This window comes from Loxodonta africana, chromosome 8 (genome assembly GCF_030014295.1).
Source record: "Loxodonta africana isolate mLoxAfr1 chromosome 8, mLoxAfr1.hap2, whole genome shotgun sequence".
NCBI classification, from domain to species: domain Eukaryota; kingdom Metazoa; phylum Chordata; class Mammalia; order Proboscidea; family Elephantidae; genus Loxodonta; species Loxodonta africana.
The window spans coordinates 93,845,663-93,861,436 of NC_087349.1; the positions used below are offsets into that span (position 1 = coordinate 93,845,663).

General features: G+C 44.5%; 1 protein-coding gene across 1 annotated transcript in view; it reads left to right on the top strand.

Annotated features, from left to right (window-relative positions):
• Positions 1-9,575, top strand: part of FKBP9 (FKBP prolyl isomerase 9) — a 59,802-nt gene extending 50,227 nt beyond the window's left edge. The window contains exons 8-10 of the mRNA XM_010587181.3: positions 2,647-2,792; positions 4,719-4,882; positions 8,216-9,575. Coding sequence (XP_010585483.2) covers positions 2,647-2,792; positions 4,719-4,882; positions 8,216-8,392 — 487 coding nt within the window. The 3' untranslated portion in view covers positions 8,393-9,575. The remainder of the gene's footprint in view (positions 1-2,646; positions 2,793-4,718; positions 4,883-8,215) is intronic.
• The last annotated feature ends 6,199 nt before the right edge of the window (positions 9,576-15,774 follow it).

Sequence of the window (15,774 nt, forward strand, 5' to 3'; positions counted from 1 at the left end):
ACGCCATTTTGTACCTTGAGAATCATTTGTGTTACATGTAAATCAGCAACATCCTGGGCATCCCTGCTGGTCTCTTCTGAATAATGGGAAGTGTGGCAGCACCTGCCTACCTGTGTGTGGGAGAGAAGCCACTTCTGGAGCTGTGACCCAGTCCCATCTCTAGCTCCTTGGCAGATATTGCTGTTGGCACTTGTTCAGCGCTTGTTTGTCAGGGCTGAGAGGATTGATAGGCACGTGGGCCGGGAGCCAGAGAGGGCGGTGGTGCAGACAGGAAGCAGGAAGCCGGAGCGGATGGGAAGCTGGGAAGAGCACAGAAGGAATGAGGAGAATGTTTGAGGGAAAAGTTGGCAAAAAAACAGAAATAGAAGGGTGACATGAGGGGAAAAAAATTAATGGGGTTTTCAAAGATGACACAAGTAAACAAATTGTTTGTTTGGAGGACTTTCTTAATATATGTTTAAACTGGCCTGGGTAGGAAAAGTAAATATTATTATTCTGTATGACTGAAACTGCATAGTCCCATGGGAGGTCCACAACGGCCAGCTCCTGGAGAAAGCAATGTGAGGGCATCTGTGCTGCAAACAAAGGAGGGATTGTGTGTGGGGAGGGACAAAGGAAGGCACCCTTTTTCGGTTTTGGTTTCATCCCAGGTAGGACAAATGCAAACCTTATTTTGGTTTTTTCTGGTCCCAGAGAACCTGCCTGGCCTTGGGAACCAGCTTGAGGAGGAGAACAAGCGGAGGTCCTGGGCTCAGGGGAGGCTGTGAAGTATGTGACCCAAAGGGGCCTTCCCTTCCACTTCGTCACTTCCTAGTGGTAGACATCAAGGGGCTCCAGACGTCTTTGGCATTGAAGAACATACCTACGGTTGCCTTTAGAAAATGATAGGAATGCCATAAATTTTGAAATAGATTTATTTTCGGTAGTGACTGAGGTATCAGAGACAGCTTTTATTTATCTGGGTTTCCTGAGGACCATGGAGATCAAGAGTAATCAAAATGGTACCAAAAAAACCCCATAACTCATTGCTGTGGGGTTGATTCCTACTCACAGCAACTCTACAGGACAGAGTAGAACTGCCCCATTGGGTTTCCAAGGAGTGACTGGTGGATTCGAACTGCTGACTTTTTAGTTAACAGCCAAGCTTTTAACCATTGTGCCACCAGGCTGCAAGTCAAAACTCTGGCCCTTATTAAATTCTGTTATTTCTCTAGAGTCATAAACTGTTACAAACACAAGGACTTTACACCCTCGAGGCCATCCTTTCATTGAGCCCTTAACACTCTGCACTTAAGTGTATTATTATATTATTTAGTCTTCAGAATATCGTGGTGAGATAGGTCTTATTATCTCCATTTTATAAACGAGGAAATTGGTCCTGTGAGATTACATTTCCTGGTGTCAAAGTAAATAGCTGAACCAAGATTCAAACTCAGCTCTTGTTGAATTCAAAATTCAGGCTCTATATTTTAAAAAATTCTCTTGAAAAGCCCTGACCAGAACATTGACCCAATCTCTGAAAGAAACTCACACTTAGGGAAAATTTACAAGACTAGTACAAAGAACATTTTCCTCATTAATCATTGAAGAGTACGTTGCCAGCATGATGCCCCACCCCCGCTTGAATACATTAGTGTGCGTTTCACACAAAAACATTCTTTTATAATTTTTTTGGCTGTCAATTTGTTGTACTATGGTGGCTTGCATGTTGCTGTCATGCTGGAAGTTATGCCACTGCTATTTTAAATACCAGCAGGGTCACCCATGGTGGACAGGTTTCAGTGGAGCTTCTAGACTAAGACGGACTAGAAAGAAAGGCCTGGTGAGCTTACTTCTGAAAATTACCCTATAAAAACCTTAGCATAACTCAGTGTGGTTGTTGTTAGGTGCTATCGAGTCAGTTCCAACTCAGCAACCCCATCTACAACAGAATGAAACACTGCCCCATCATGTGCCATCTTCACAATAATTGTTATGCCCATTGTTGCAGCCAGTGTGTCAGTCTATCTCGTTGAGGGTCTTCCTCTTTTTTGCTGACCCTCTACTTTACCAAGCATAATGTCCTTCTCCAGGGACTGGTCCCTCTTGGTAACATGTCCAAAATATGTGAGATGACATCTCGCCATCCTTGCTTCTAAGGAACATTCTGGCTGTACTTCTTCCAGGATAGATTTGTTCGTTCTTTTGGCAGTCCATAGTATATTCAGTATTCTTCACCAACACCATAATTCAAAGACATCAATTCTTCTTTGGCCTTCTTTATTCGTTGTCCAGGTTTCGCATGCATATGAGGTGGTTGAAAACATGATACAGCCATTAAAATCAGGAAGTTACATTAATAGTATCTAATTTTTTAATCCTGAAACCCCACTTAAGTATTGCCAAATATTTCCATAAGGTACTTTAGAGCAAAAGAATCCCATTCCAAGGTGCTCTTCCACTCTGGACCAGCTCCTCAGCTTTTTCTTGACTTTCATGACCTTGACACCTTTGAAGATTATAGGCTGGTTATTGTACAGAATGTTCCAAGGTTATGCACCCTTGGCCGAAATATCGCAGAAGGGATAGTGTGGTTGTCACATGAGAGCACTCTCAAGTACTGATGGGTTGATGTCCTGATCAGACACTCCTCTGTTTCATTTTCAGGTGGAATTTAGGCAAGACGTATAATATTGTTTTGGGATCTGGACAAGTCGTGTTGGGAATGGACATGGGTCTCAGAGAGATGTGCGTTGGAGAGAAACGAACAGTGATCATTCCGCCCCACTTGGGCTATGGGGAGGCTGGTGTAGGTAAGTGACAGGATGAAAAGGCGTTGGGGCACATTCAGCATCTGAACTTTATGCTTTTGGAGGTACCATACTTAGAGCCAAACCAAAAAAACCCAAACCCGTTTTCGTCGAGTTGATTCCAACTCATAGCGACCCTATAGGACAGAGTAGAACTGCCCCACAGAGTTTCCAAGGAGCACCTGGTGGATTTGAACTGCTGACCTTTTGGTTAGCAGCCATAGCATTTAACCACTACGCCACCAGGGTTTCCATATTTAGAGCCACAATACGTTTTTTCATTTAAAACCAACAGAGTTTGTAGTTTTAATTTTTTAAAGTGTCTAATATTTTTGTTTGAAGGCTCCAGAGAATTCAGGGTAGCCATGTTAATGCCCCTCTGCCCTCTTGAGAAAGAAGGAGTTTCACTGAAACTAACCTGGATCTTTAAACTCCTGTCTGGAAAACATCCCTAATGGAGCTGTTCAGGTGATTTCTGTGGGTGAGGCCAAGCTCTTCCCTCCGGAACTGCTTCCCGGGAGAGCAGAATGCTGCAGGCCTTTGCTCTTTTTCCCTTCTCCTGTGCCCCTACGCTCTCCAGGATTTCCTTTTGGAAAAGATCAGTTTTTTAGTTCTGCAAGTACTGGCTTCACCTTGTCCTCACAGCTCTTATATTTTACTTTATGATTTTGGCTAGAATGAGCCCTTCACCCAGGGGATTCCGGAATCCCTTCTTTTCAGCATTTTTCTACTGCTATTGTCTGGAAATGGAGGAGGTGGAAAGTGCTGGCTTGTCAAAGCGATTAGCATTTTGGGCTTTCTCTTTTTCACAGCTTTTAAAATAATTGTAAAAAGTTAAATCTGCTCCCCCTACCAGTCCCAGAAGAAACCGTTTAAAACCTGTGTTATGTATCGTTTAAGACTTTGCCTGTGGTTTATAATTACATAATGTATTATAAGTAAACTATAATAATAATTTTAAGTAATATATATTACATTTATATAGTTACATAATTATATAACTTCTTTTGGACCTTACTATATATAAAACTAAAAACATGTTGCCATCGAGTCAATTTTGACTCACAGTGGCACCTATAGAACAGAGTAGAACTGCCCCATAGGGTTTCCAAGGAGCAGCTGGTGGATTTGAACTGCCAACCTTCTGGGTTAGCAACCGCTTAACCACTTCTAACTACTGTGCCACCAGGGCTTCTTAGTATGTATGTGGCTCTCTAATTTGTATTTACAGTCGTATCTTAGAATGTCATTTTAAGGTATACTACATTATTCTTAAAGTTCTGCTGTTTTGTTTATTAAGAAGGTCTACTAATTTACTATTGTAGTCTGTGCTAGCAGCTTTCAAACTTTTTCATCAAGATACATGACAAGGAATACATTTTATCTCCCCAGTCTGTCTTATACATAAACATACACTTTATACATATATACAAACACATTTAGTTGTATATATAAAATGAAACAAAAGTTTCATGAAATGATGCCTGTCTTTTCAATGTGCAGTGCACCCTGATCTATTCTCTTCTGTTCTATCCCTTAACTATCCGAAAACTGATTTCATGACCTCATTAATGGGTCACTATCACCAGTTTGGAGCCCTGGTCGTGCAGTGGTTAAGAGCTACGGCTGCTAACCAAAACGTCTGCAGTTGGAACCTGCCAGCCACTCCTTGGAAATCCTGTGGGGCATTTCTGCTCTGTCCTATAGGGTTGCTATGAGTTGGAATCGACTTGACGGCAACATTTTTTTAAACCAACAGTTTGAAACAACTACTTGCCTACACTAAATTTTCTTGCTTTCGTAAGAAAGCAGCGGCCATTCACGAGGCAGCTAAACTCCATTTTGGGGAGAGGGTGGCTGAGATGGGTCTGACCACCGTGCTGTGGACACTAACACTGCCTCTCTCACTCTCGTCCTGTGGTGTGGCAGATGGAGAAGTGCCTGGCAGTGCTGTGCTCGTGTTTGACATTGAGCTGCTGGAGCTGGTGGCGGGTCTCCCCGAGGGGTACATGTTCATATGGAACGATGAGGTGTCGCCCAACCTCTTTGAAGAAATCGACAAGGATGGCAATGGAGAGGTCCTCCTCGAAGAGGTAATTGGTCTTCGAAGGCAGGTGGGACTGAAAGAGCTCAGGGAGGTTCCAGTCACTGGACCATGGGGCCCATTCTGAACAGGAAGCCTTCTCAGAGTGAGGAGGACAGCCGTGCTGTATTGTGACGATGACGAATAGCACACGTGCACCAAGTACTTTTACTCTCTAAATTGAAGCTCACTATTCCTTTTTGGAGAAACTGAGCCCTCCGAGGGGTATACAGATTGCTTCTAGGGTACATCCATCTGGACTCCGTCACCAGTTACTGGTGCCCACTGGGTGCCTGCATTGTGCTGAACTTTCTCCCATGTAGTGTCTTGTTCAGCCTTCGCAACCATAGAATCACTCCTACTTTTCAAAAGAAGAAAACTGCACAGAGAAGGTAAATGACTTGCCCGAGGTCACACAGCTACCCAGTGGTTTGAGCCAGGATACACACCCTGTCTTGATTATCCAGATCCGTGTTGTTTCTCCTGTACCACACGCCCCTTCGTGGCACAGGACAATAGAGCCTTTTGTCTGGACACAGCCCCGGTGAATTCCATTCTCTGCCTCTTCCGCATATACTCGTTCAAGGACATCACTCCAGCCTTCTTCCCTTTCTCTCCTATGTTATCAGTTCCCCCCACGTACTGGATCATTTGTGTTGGCATACAGACATGCTACTGTTTTTCCTTCTCTTGATGCTTCTTTCCAGTTCTTTCATCTTTGCTCCTTTTACAGCAGAACCTCAGAAGAATTATCTGTCCTCTTTGCCTCCAGTTACTCTCCTGCCAATGTCTGCCTGTCTACCTCTCTTTTAAATTAATAGACTTTATTTTCTGGAGTAGTTTTAAGTTTACAGGAAAATTGATCAGAAAGTACAACATTCTCATATATCCTGCCAGGACCCTGGGTAGTGGAAATGGATTATGCTCAACTACTAATCTCAAGGTTGGTGGTTCAAACCCACCTAGCAGCACTGCGGGAGAAAGGCTTGGCAATCTGTGTCTGTAAAGTTTACAGTCAAGAAAACTCTTTGGAGCAGTTCTACTTTGTAACACATGGGGTCGCAGCGGATTTGATTTGGGTTTTTTTGTTTGTTTTTTGCCCCTTCCACAGTTTGTCCCATTACTGTCTTGCCCTAGTGTGGAACATTTGTTACAAATGATGAACCAACATTAATACACTATTGTTAAGCCAATAGTTTACATGAGGGTTCACTTTTGGTGTTGTACAGTTCTATGAATTTTGTCTAATGTATAATGTCATGTATCTACCATTCTAATATCATACTTCATTCTCTCTTTCTCTTTATTTTTCCCCCCATTCTCTTTTAGACCTACTCCTGTCAGGTATTTGTCCCACCATGCCACTGAACCTGGTCTTACCCAGGTGGCCAGTGCCCTCCATATTGCTAAATCCAAAGGCAGTTCCCAGTTCTCCTCTTACTTCAATGCAGCTGACTCCTTTGCAGTACACTTTCTGTCTCTGGCTTCCAAGACACCACACTTCGTTGGTTTCCCTTCGACCTCACTGTTAGCTCCTTCTCAGGCCTCTTCTCTCTGACCTCTTCATGTCAAGTGCCCCAGGCTAAGTCTGAACTTCTTCTCTTCTCCATCTTTACGTCATGCTCTTGGTGGTCTCATCTTGTTCCATGACTTACCGTCTGTATACTGGTAACTCCCAAATTTGTAGCTCCAGTCCGGTCTTCTCCTTCCAGTTCACACTCATATATCCAGCTGCCTACTTGACACCTTCGCCCAAAGCTTTCTCCATCTTGGTCAACAGCAATTCTGGTCTCAGGCCAGAGCACTCAGAAATCTCTGACTCTTCCTTTCATAAACCAGAAAAACAAACCTGTTGCCCTTGAGTCCATTCCAACTCATGGCGACCCCATGTATTACAGAGTAGAACGGGTCTGTAGGGTTTTCTTGGCTGTAGTCCTTACAGAAGCAGATCAGCAGATCTTTCTTCAGCAGCACTGCTGGGTGAGCATGAACTACCAACCTTTAGGTTTGGTAACTGAGAGCACAGTGTTTTAAATCCACCAGGACATCGCTCTGGCTCTCTCTTGAAAATATATCCAGAATCTGACCACTGTCTCCATCTCCAGTCCTCTGCATCCTCGTCCAGTGCCTGTCCTCTCTCACCTGGAAGACTACAGTAGCCTCTTCACAGATCTTTTCTGCTTTCACCTCGGCCCCAAACAGCAGCCAGAGTCTGACCACGCCCCTCTTCTCAAGCCCTGCAGAGGCTCCCCATTTCCAAAGCCCTTTTAATGACCTGTCAAACCGTCTACCACCTGCTCGCTGTAATCCCCTCTCTGCCCGCTCTCCCCCTTGCTCACTCTGCCCAGCCTCACCCTTTCCCTTGCTGTTCTGTGGGCAACCAAGCATGTGTCCACCTTGGGCATTTGCACCAGCTCTGCTCTCAGCTCAGCAAATGGCTCTCCCACATAACTGCTTGGCTCATTCCCTCACTTCCTCAAGCTTGGCACAAGCCTCCCTTCTTCATTGAGGTTTACCCTGACCACCCAGTTTAATGCTTCAACCTGCTGCTCACCTGTCCTCTTGATCTTCCTTACTTGGCTCTACTTTTTCATTTTTCTGCAGCGTTTTACTGTCTAACTTAGCACATAATTTACTTATTATGTTCATTTTCAGTTGTCTGTCTTTCCCACTAGAATGTCAGTACTACAAGGGCAAGATGTTCTGTTTGCTTATTGATAGATCTATCCAAAGAATCCAGGATAGTGTCTGGCACATAGTAGGCACGCAGTAGGTTTTCATTGCATTCGTAAATGAGTGAATGTATGAATGGATGAATCCAGCAATGTTTTCAGAGGCCAGAGTGGCTAGGGGGTCAGCCTTTGGTGGGAAACTAAACAGTGGTTTGGGGAGAAGGGATAGCTCAGATGGCTGCTGTGAATTAGCTGTCTGGATCCCAAGAGCTCTTGATGTCTTTAACCTGCATACGGAGAAAAAGTCCCTGGGTGGTGCGAACAGTTAATGTGCTGTTGGATTGAAGGTTAGAGCTTAGAATCTACCCAGAGGTTCCTGGGAAGAAAGGCTTGGCAATCTACCTCCAAAAAATCATCCGCTGAAAACCCTGTAGAGCACAGTTCTGCTCTGACACACATGGGGTTGCCATGAATCAGAGTTGACTCAGTGGCAACTAGTGTGGTGTGTGATGGAGAAAAAACCCAGGTTGTGTAGCTCACAAAAAGGTTTTGTCTTTTTTGTTAGTTCCAATTCAATCTCCAGCCCCCTCACCCTCGGGCTGCTCTGTCTCGGGCCCTGTGCCCGGCCACCTGTGTGTATTTCATGTCTGTCCTGTCCCCTTTCTCTGCAGTTCTCCGAGTACATTCACGCCCAGGTGGCATCTGGTAAAGGAAAGCTCGCGCCTGGTTTTGATGCTGAGATGATTGTGAAGAACATGTTCGCCAACCAGGACCGGAACGGAGATGGGAAGGTCACAGCAGAGGAGTTTAAACTCAAAGACCAGGAGACCAAACACGATGAACTCTAAACTCGACACGGGCCGGTTGGTGCCAGGGAGAGCGTGACACCAAGCCACCTGTTGTGGCAGAATGTCCAGTGAGGTGCGAGCTTCTCTTAGAAGGCACATCATTAGCAAGCAGTAGATGGGTCACATTGTCCCTGGTGCATACATCAGGGCAGGGGCGATACACAGGGTGAGAATTTTAGGCCAACTGCTGGTAGTACTAAACAAAATCAGTGTGAAGTGCCTTAGCCTGGGACGTGCCGAGTATGGAAAAGGCTGCACTGCCAACCTCACATTGCTTGGTGAGCCTTCTGGGTTATTTTGTTAGTAAAAGACAGTAGTGTCATACAAAAATTATAACCATCTTGGATGGCAGAGAAAAAAAGTGTTCAGGGTGTTTATGTAAAGAGGGTTTTTTTTTTTTTTTTTTTAAAGTTGCTAGTGTTTTAAACATGTTCTCCAGATGGGCAGGGATGACAAAAGGCGTGTCTGGCAGGATTCCCAGAAAACAGCTGTGGCCTTTACCAGCAGCTGTAAAGGCTCTGGTGATACCCGGCTTCCCCTGCTGGCAGGTTTGCTTTTCCAGCTAATCACACCCCTTTGTGGTCTCCAATTGGCAGTGTGACTTTGAGTTTAAGAAGAGTCTGCTGGACAGAAAAACCAGGGGACCAAACAAAAGGGGTCTTGGACCACAGTAGAGAATTTGATTCTGCATCTGCCGCATAGATCGTCCACTTGACTCTTTCTTACGTCATGGTGTCCTGTAGAGCGCTCTCCTCCAATCCGGAATGGGTTTATTTACGTAGATATAGGAGGCTGGTGGCTGGACTTCACTAGCAGTCAAAAAGGGATTTCACTGTGGCAGAGACAGACATGTAGCCCGGCAGGTGATCTCCTGGGGATCAACAAGGTGATATTTTTCTGCCATTCATTTGTGACCTGGATAAGGCCGGGGCATCTCTCTGCCATAGGAAAACCTCTGCCTTCCTGTTCCCACGTTGCTGTCTTGTGGCCCCTGTTCCCAAGAGGTTGTGGCACTTACCCTGAAGTCATCAATGATTTTTCCTTTTGAAAATGGCTTGTTTTACTAATTTAAACGATTTTGTACTGATGTAGCCCTGAGATAGTTCATGCAAATGCTGTGCACTTGTTAAGTGAAATAAATGTTGGAAAACTGATCTTTTCTTATATAAAATATTGAATTATATCATCTGGCTTTGTGGTGTTTTATTTGAAGGCTGAGAGGATCCCATGAAAGTGCACCATGTAGTCAGAATCTGCTTCCTGAAAACTTGACGGGACTGAATTGCAGTTAATTGGAAACATTGCGCTGGACAGTATGTGAGGGCATGTCAGTCAGGGTCTTGGAAGGAAACAGAAGGCACCTCATTTGGGATTTTCGAAGAGAAACTAATGAGACGACTATTTACAAAGACGGAGCCCCGGTGGTGCAGTGGTTAAGAGCTATGGCTGCTAACCAAAAGGTCAGCAGTTTTAATCTACCAACTGCTCCTTGGAAACCCTATGGGGGCACTTCTGCTCTGTCCTATAGGGTCGCTATGAGTTGGAATCGACTCGACAGCAATGGGCTTTGGAGCCCTGGTTAAGAGCTATGGCTGCTAACCAAAAGGTATGCAGTTCAAATCTACCAGCAGCTTATTGGAAACCTTGTACGGCAGTTCTTCTCTGTCCTGTAAGGTCACTATGAGTTGGAATTGACTCGACGGTGATGGGTCAAAGGGAAAGAAACTCAGGTGCTGATGTTTTCAGAGGTCAGCCTCTTGGGTCACATAGGTGGTGAATGAACCCATGGTAGGGGCTGGAGTGGGAGCAGGTGGAGAATAACTGACACATGGAGGTATAGGGGGAAAATATATATATATAGGTATATTTGCCATCAAGTTAATTTTGACTCATGGTGACCTCATGTATGTCAGTAGAATTGTGTTCTTTAGGGTTTTCAGTGGCTGATTTTTTGGAAGTAGATCACCAGGCCTTTGTTCTGAGGCACCTCTAGGTGGACTTGAACATCCAACCTTTTGGTTAGCAATGAGCACATTAACCATGTGGCCCGCCCCAAGGACTCCATATGTGTTTATATATATGGTGCAATGGTTAAGTACTCGGTTGCTAACTGAAAGGTTGTCAGATCAAATCTACCCTGCAGCTCTGAGGGAGAAAGACCTAGAAATCTGCTCTCATAAAAGATTATAGTCTAGAAAACTCTATGGGGAAGGTCTCTCTCCTATAAGGGCACACATGTAACAATAACATGTATATGTATGCACGTACATAATTGTTTTTAAAAAGCAAATGTTCTTTCTTTTTGCAGAAGCAAGTACTTCAGGGGCCTTATGTGCTTTTGAGAGGTAAAAGACATGCCCATCCACCCTGTATCCTATCCAGGCCAGTCAGCTGGACTACTTGGGGCACCTCCCTGCTACCCCCAGAGATGGGAGACCAGGCAAAGGGCTTGTGGGTGATGGGTAGAGACAAGCATCTGCCTACATTGGTTAGTGAAAGGGTGAGGATGTGAGAGGGAAGTGTAATTGGGGAGGTGGATCAGGAGATTTAAGGTCACAAGGAAGAGAAACGGTGATGCCCTTTGGAGATAGAGTTTAAGAACACATGGGAACAAAGTGATCCGATCAGCCACAGGGTCACCTAGGGTCTCCATCTGCTGTGGATTGAATTGTCTCCCTCAAGAAGATGTGTCAAAGTTCTAACCCCTGTACCTTGTTCATGCATTGTCTTTTTTGGAAATAGGGTCTTTAAAGATCACGAGATCATACCGGAATACCTCTGATTGTTCTGTTTTATAAGGACAGTACTTGGATGGGATTAGGACCTATCCTACTCCTCAGACCTTCACCCCTCTTTACACTTTTCCTTCTCACTGGTGCTTCTGGGTTCAAGGGGATGCTTGAGGCGACTTGGAGTGGTTGTGGCTTACCTGCTTTTCTACTTTCTAGCTTGGACACTTGCCTTTCAGAGGTGAGTTGTAAGTGAGAGGTGGCTGGCAGTGTCCTGTTTTCTCCCCATGCCCCATCTCCTGTCTGTTGTTGACTTTAACAAGCAGTGGATTTGGGTCTGGACCTGCTACTGGGTGTTCTTGATAAATCTCTTTATCTCTTTTCCACACCAAAAGAGGTCAGACCAAATCAATAACTAACAGGAACTTTTTTTGGGCAGCTTTTAGAAAAACAAATTGTATGCCTTGCCATGAGACAGCAAACAAAAAGCAGAACTGCCTTGTTCTGCCTCCTTCTTGACCAACAAGATTGTCTCTGAAGGCCCCCAGTCCCCAAACCCTAGAGCTTCACACAGAAGTTTAAAAACCATCAGGTCAGATGATTTGAGAGATCCCAAGACTGTGGCCTTAGTGAGATCCTAAGTCAGTATTCCCAACTTATTGACAATTTAAATTATTATTTTATGTATTGTTTGAATAGTGTTTGGGTGTTTTTTAGCTTTAACCTGGGAGTTGGTGAAGGAGATTCTTTAATAACGTGGGGTCAATCCTGGGGAAGCATCGCTACTCGTCCTTCTGGAGCCCCCACAGCTCAGGAACTAGTACTTTTGTTAGTGGATTAGGGGCTCATGGATGCTCCTGTCTGGGAGAACCCCTTCCTGATCTCAGTTACAGCAGATAAGCAGCACTGAGCACCATGCCACTGGACTGGAGTTTCAGGTGTTGGCCTTCATTTCTTGGGGTTGTACTGCTTGAAGTAAGGATACGTCATTAAAGGGATTTTGGAGGTAGCCACCCTGAAGGGGGCACACGGGTTGCAAAAAAGGGATACAGAGGGCCCAGGGTGTCTCTCCCTTCCCTGAGGTACCAGAACCCACAGTTGGAATTTGGTAGCTGCCTAGTCACCCTCGCTGGGTTGGCTTCCCTATGGAGGAGGAAACAGCCAACTCTGGGGCGTGGTGAGATGCGCAGGAAGGTCTTTCTGCCTTCAAGACAGCTTCCTGGCCCAACTAGCCCAGAGCTGAAGGGCGAGAGCCATTCCTATGGGTTGCCTCTGACCTTTGAAAGAAGGATTCCTTCCTCATTCCTTTGGGCTATGAACTATATCTATTTCTAGGACAAGCAACATAGTAGCTGTTAACATTAATTTTACCGGTAATTCTAAACCAAGGCAGGAACCCCTGTGGAATGTAAAAAAATCTGTCTGCCTGGACTCCATATCAGATTTACCTGAAGCAGAACCATTGGGGTTGAACCTGGCAGGTGCACTGTATTTTTAAGCTGCACATAGAGCTTAATTTCCTGGTGGAGAGCTACTGATGTAGAATCGTAGACGAATCTCTCAGTGTCTCCATGCCTGTGGGTCAGGACTCTGGGTGTGGCTTAGCTGCCTTGGCTCAAGCTCTCTCATGAGGTTGTTGGCCAAGCCTGTGGTCTCATCTGAAGACCTGACCAGGGGAGGGGAGATCTGCTCCTGCACTCACTTACAGGGTTTCTGGCAGGTCTTGGTCTCTCGCCACATGGGCCTCTCCTCAGGGCTGCCTCCTGACATGGTGGCTGACTCCCCCCAGGGCAAGTGATCCAGGAAGGAGCACAAGAGAGCACCCAAGATGGAACCCACAGTCTTCTACAACCTAATCTTGGAAGTCACATCCCATCAAATTTGCCCTATTCTATTCATTTTTTAGAAGCAAGTCAACTAGGTTCAGCTCACCCTCAAAGGGAAGGGATTGCACAAGAGAGTGAATACCAGAAGGTGGGATCACTGGAGGCCATCCTAGGCTGCTTACCACACCCTACGCTTATGTCTCTTAGCCCTGCTCCACCCAGCCCACAGTCACTCAGATTTGTCATTTAACAGATTTCATTAAGCACGTTAGATAGGGTAATAATCCTACTGAATTGCATCGCCCTTTGGAATGCATTTGACCTATAACACCTCATTATTCTTACATATCTTCTTGAAGATAAAACCTTGTGCTTGCTCATTTCCTGCTCCAGATCTTTGTTTGGCACTATTTAAATTTCTGTACCTGCTGTTTTCTACAGTGGTAAAGACAGGTTGGCTGAATCAGAAATATGTTTCTCTGGGGAAATTTAGGACCATGGGGCTTAGAGCTTCAGGAATAGTAGGAACCTTTGGCTTGGTGAGATGAATGCTGCCGGGACACTTCCATTCTTCTTGTTGCTAAAGAAGAACATTAAGTTCCCTGTGACTCTGTCTGTGGCATTAATCTCTCTGGACAGGAGGCAGCTAAAAGGCTTTAGCTGGCCTCAATTTTTGATGGTGCTACAGTGCTTGCTAATATTTACATTATGATTATGGATTACAGGTCTGTCAGCACAGCTGTGAGTACTAATTATATATATAGACACACTTGTCTTAATCACATCTTGTACTCAAGGTTCCTGTGTTACTGCTGGAGGCAGCCTGGAAGAACTGGTCACAGGCTCTATATTGAGACCACCTAACTTAACTTCTGACCTGTACAGATTTTGAACTTTGGGACCTAAAGATGAACTAGGTCATTGACTCCCAGTGGGGAATGAGAGAGAGAACATGACAACCGACTACGCATGTGACTGGTGTACCTGAACCACCGCTAGGTGACTTGCAAAAGTAAGCAATTTGCATTAGTTTGTTAAAACCCAGTGAGTTTTGATCTCTGATGATTTAGGAACTTACAATGTCTTTCAAAAACATTTTACTTAAAAGACAGGAAGAAAAAAAAAAAAGACTTCATTTTGACAGGGACATTGGCCTTACTGGAAAACTGTACTGGTCTCCTCCTCTCCCCCTGCTTAATATTTTAGGTTTCTAGGAACAAAGTAGCTTTCTTCGAAACCTTTTTCCCTTGGCTTTCTCCTGAGAATCTGGGAGTCTTTTCATAAAATAAGACTACTATTCCCAATTATTATTGCTAGGTGCAGATGTGAAAATTTTATGCTTACTAATATCCGATTGCGTGTGGTCTTCATCCTTAATGTTGGAATTTTGATAGGCCAGGGGTTACCTTCCAATTTATACTGACAATATTTAAATCTCCCTTAAACACAGACACTGGCCAAATTTATAGTTCCTGCCAAATTTGTCCTTTGAGCTCAAGTCTGCCTATTTGGCATCTTCTCTTGGATGTATCTCACAGGCACCTCTAACTTTTCATGTCCTAAATAGAATTTATATTCCCACTCCTTACCCAATCTTCTCCATCCAAGTCTGTGCCTCTCCCTATCTTTCCTTGCACCCGGTTGCTCAAACCAGCAACCTGGGTGCCCTCTCCTATTCTCTCACCTGTGCATTTAATCCAAGAGCAAGTCTTGTCAATTCTCTCTCTCCTGGAAACAATGCACTTCTCTCCAGCTCCACCAGCTTGCCATCATTTCTACCTTGTTCTACTGCAGTAACCTTCTAACTGGTTTGCCCTCCTCCAGTCCATTCTCCACAGGTCAGCAAGTGATCATGGCACCTCTTCCTCCGTCTATGGCAGATTTCCCTTTATAGGGGGAAATAAAACCAAATTTCTCGTCATGATTTGCAAAGCCCTATGTGATCTGGTGGGGTCCCTGGGTGGTGCAAACTGTTAATGCATTTCACTGGCAGCCCAAAGGTTGGAGGTTTGAGTCCACCCAGAGGTGACTCAGAAGAAAGGCCTGGTGATCTACTTCTGTAGATTCCAAGGAGTGGCTGGTGGATTCGAACTGCCGACCTTTTGGTCTCATAACCACTGTGCCACCAGGGCTCCGCTAGCTCCCTAAACTGTGAGAAAATAAATTTTGTTAAAGACATCCGGTTGTGGTATTCCTATTATAACAGCACTAGATAGTTTTAGATAACTAACACATCACCTTACCTAAAATAGATCTCTCGTTACATGTTTCTTCGCAGCATTTGTCATATTTTTAACAGCTCACTTTTTCTCCTTTTTATGAAGGTGAGTCTGCCTCATTCACTAGGGTAGAAGCTGTGTGACAGCAGGAAGCACATCTGATTTGTTATCTATCGTTTCTTAGAACCCAGCTCACAGTAGTAACAAATATTTGTTGAATGAATGACTCTTCATTTCATCTTCACCTCTTGAGTTGATACCCCATTTCACAGATGAGAAAACTAAGGCTTCAAGAAGTTAGAAACTTGCTCCAGGTCATAGAATCAGGACTCAGATCTTGGTTTAACTTCCAAGGTGTCCTTTATACCTTAGGCACTTTTTATTTTAACTATTAAGCTTGTACTGAAAAACCAGACCAAAGCAGCATGATTGTTGAACCTTGGGGTTACCTGGGAGAAGTTTCAGGATCAGTCATTCAAGAGCACACTTTTTTTTTCCTTCCGTATTTTCTATAGGTACACCAAAGAATATCTGGAGCTTGAAGGCTAAAAAAACCTTCAATAATCTACCTAGTAAACTTTGGTATCTATTAAATATACCATATGATA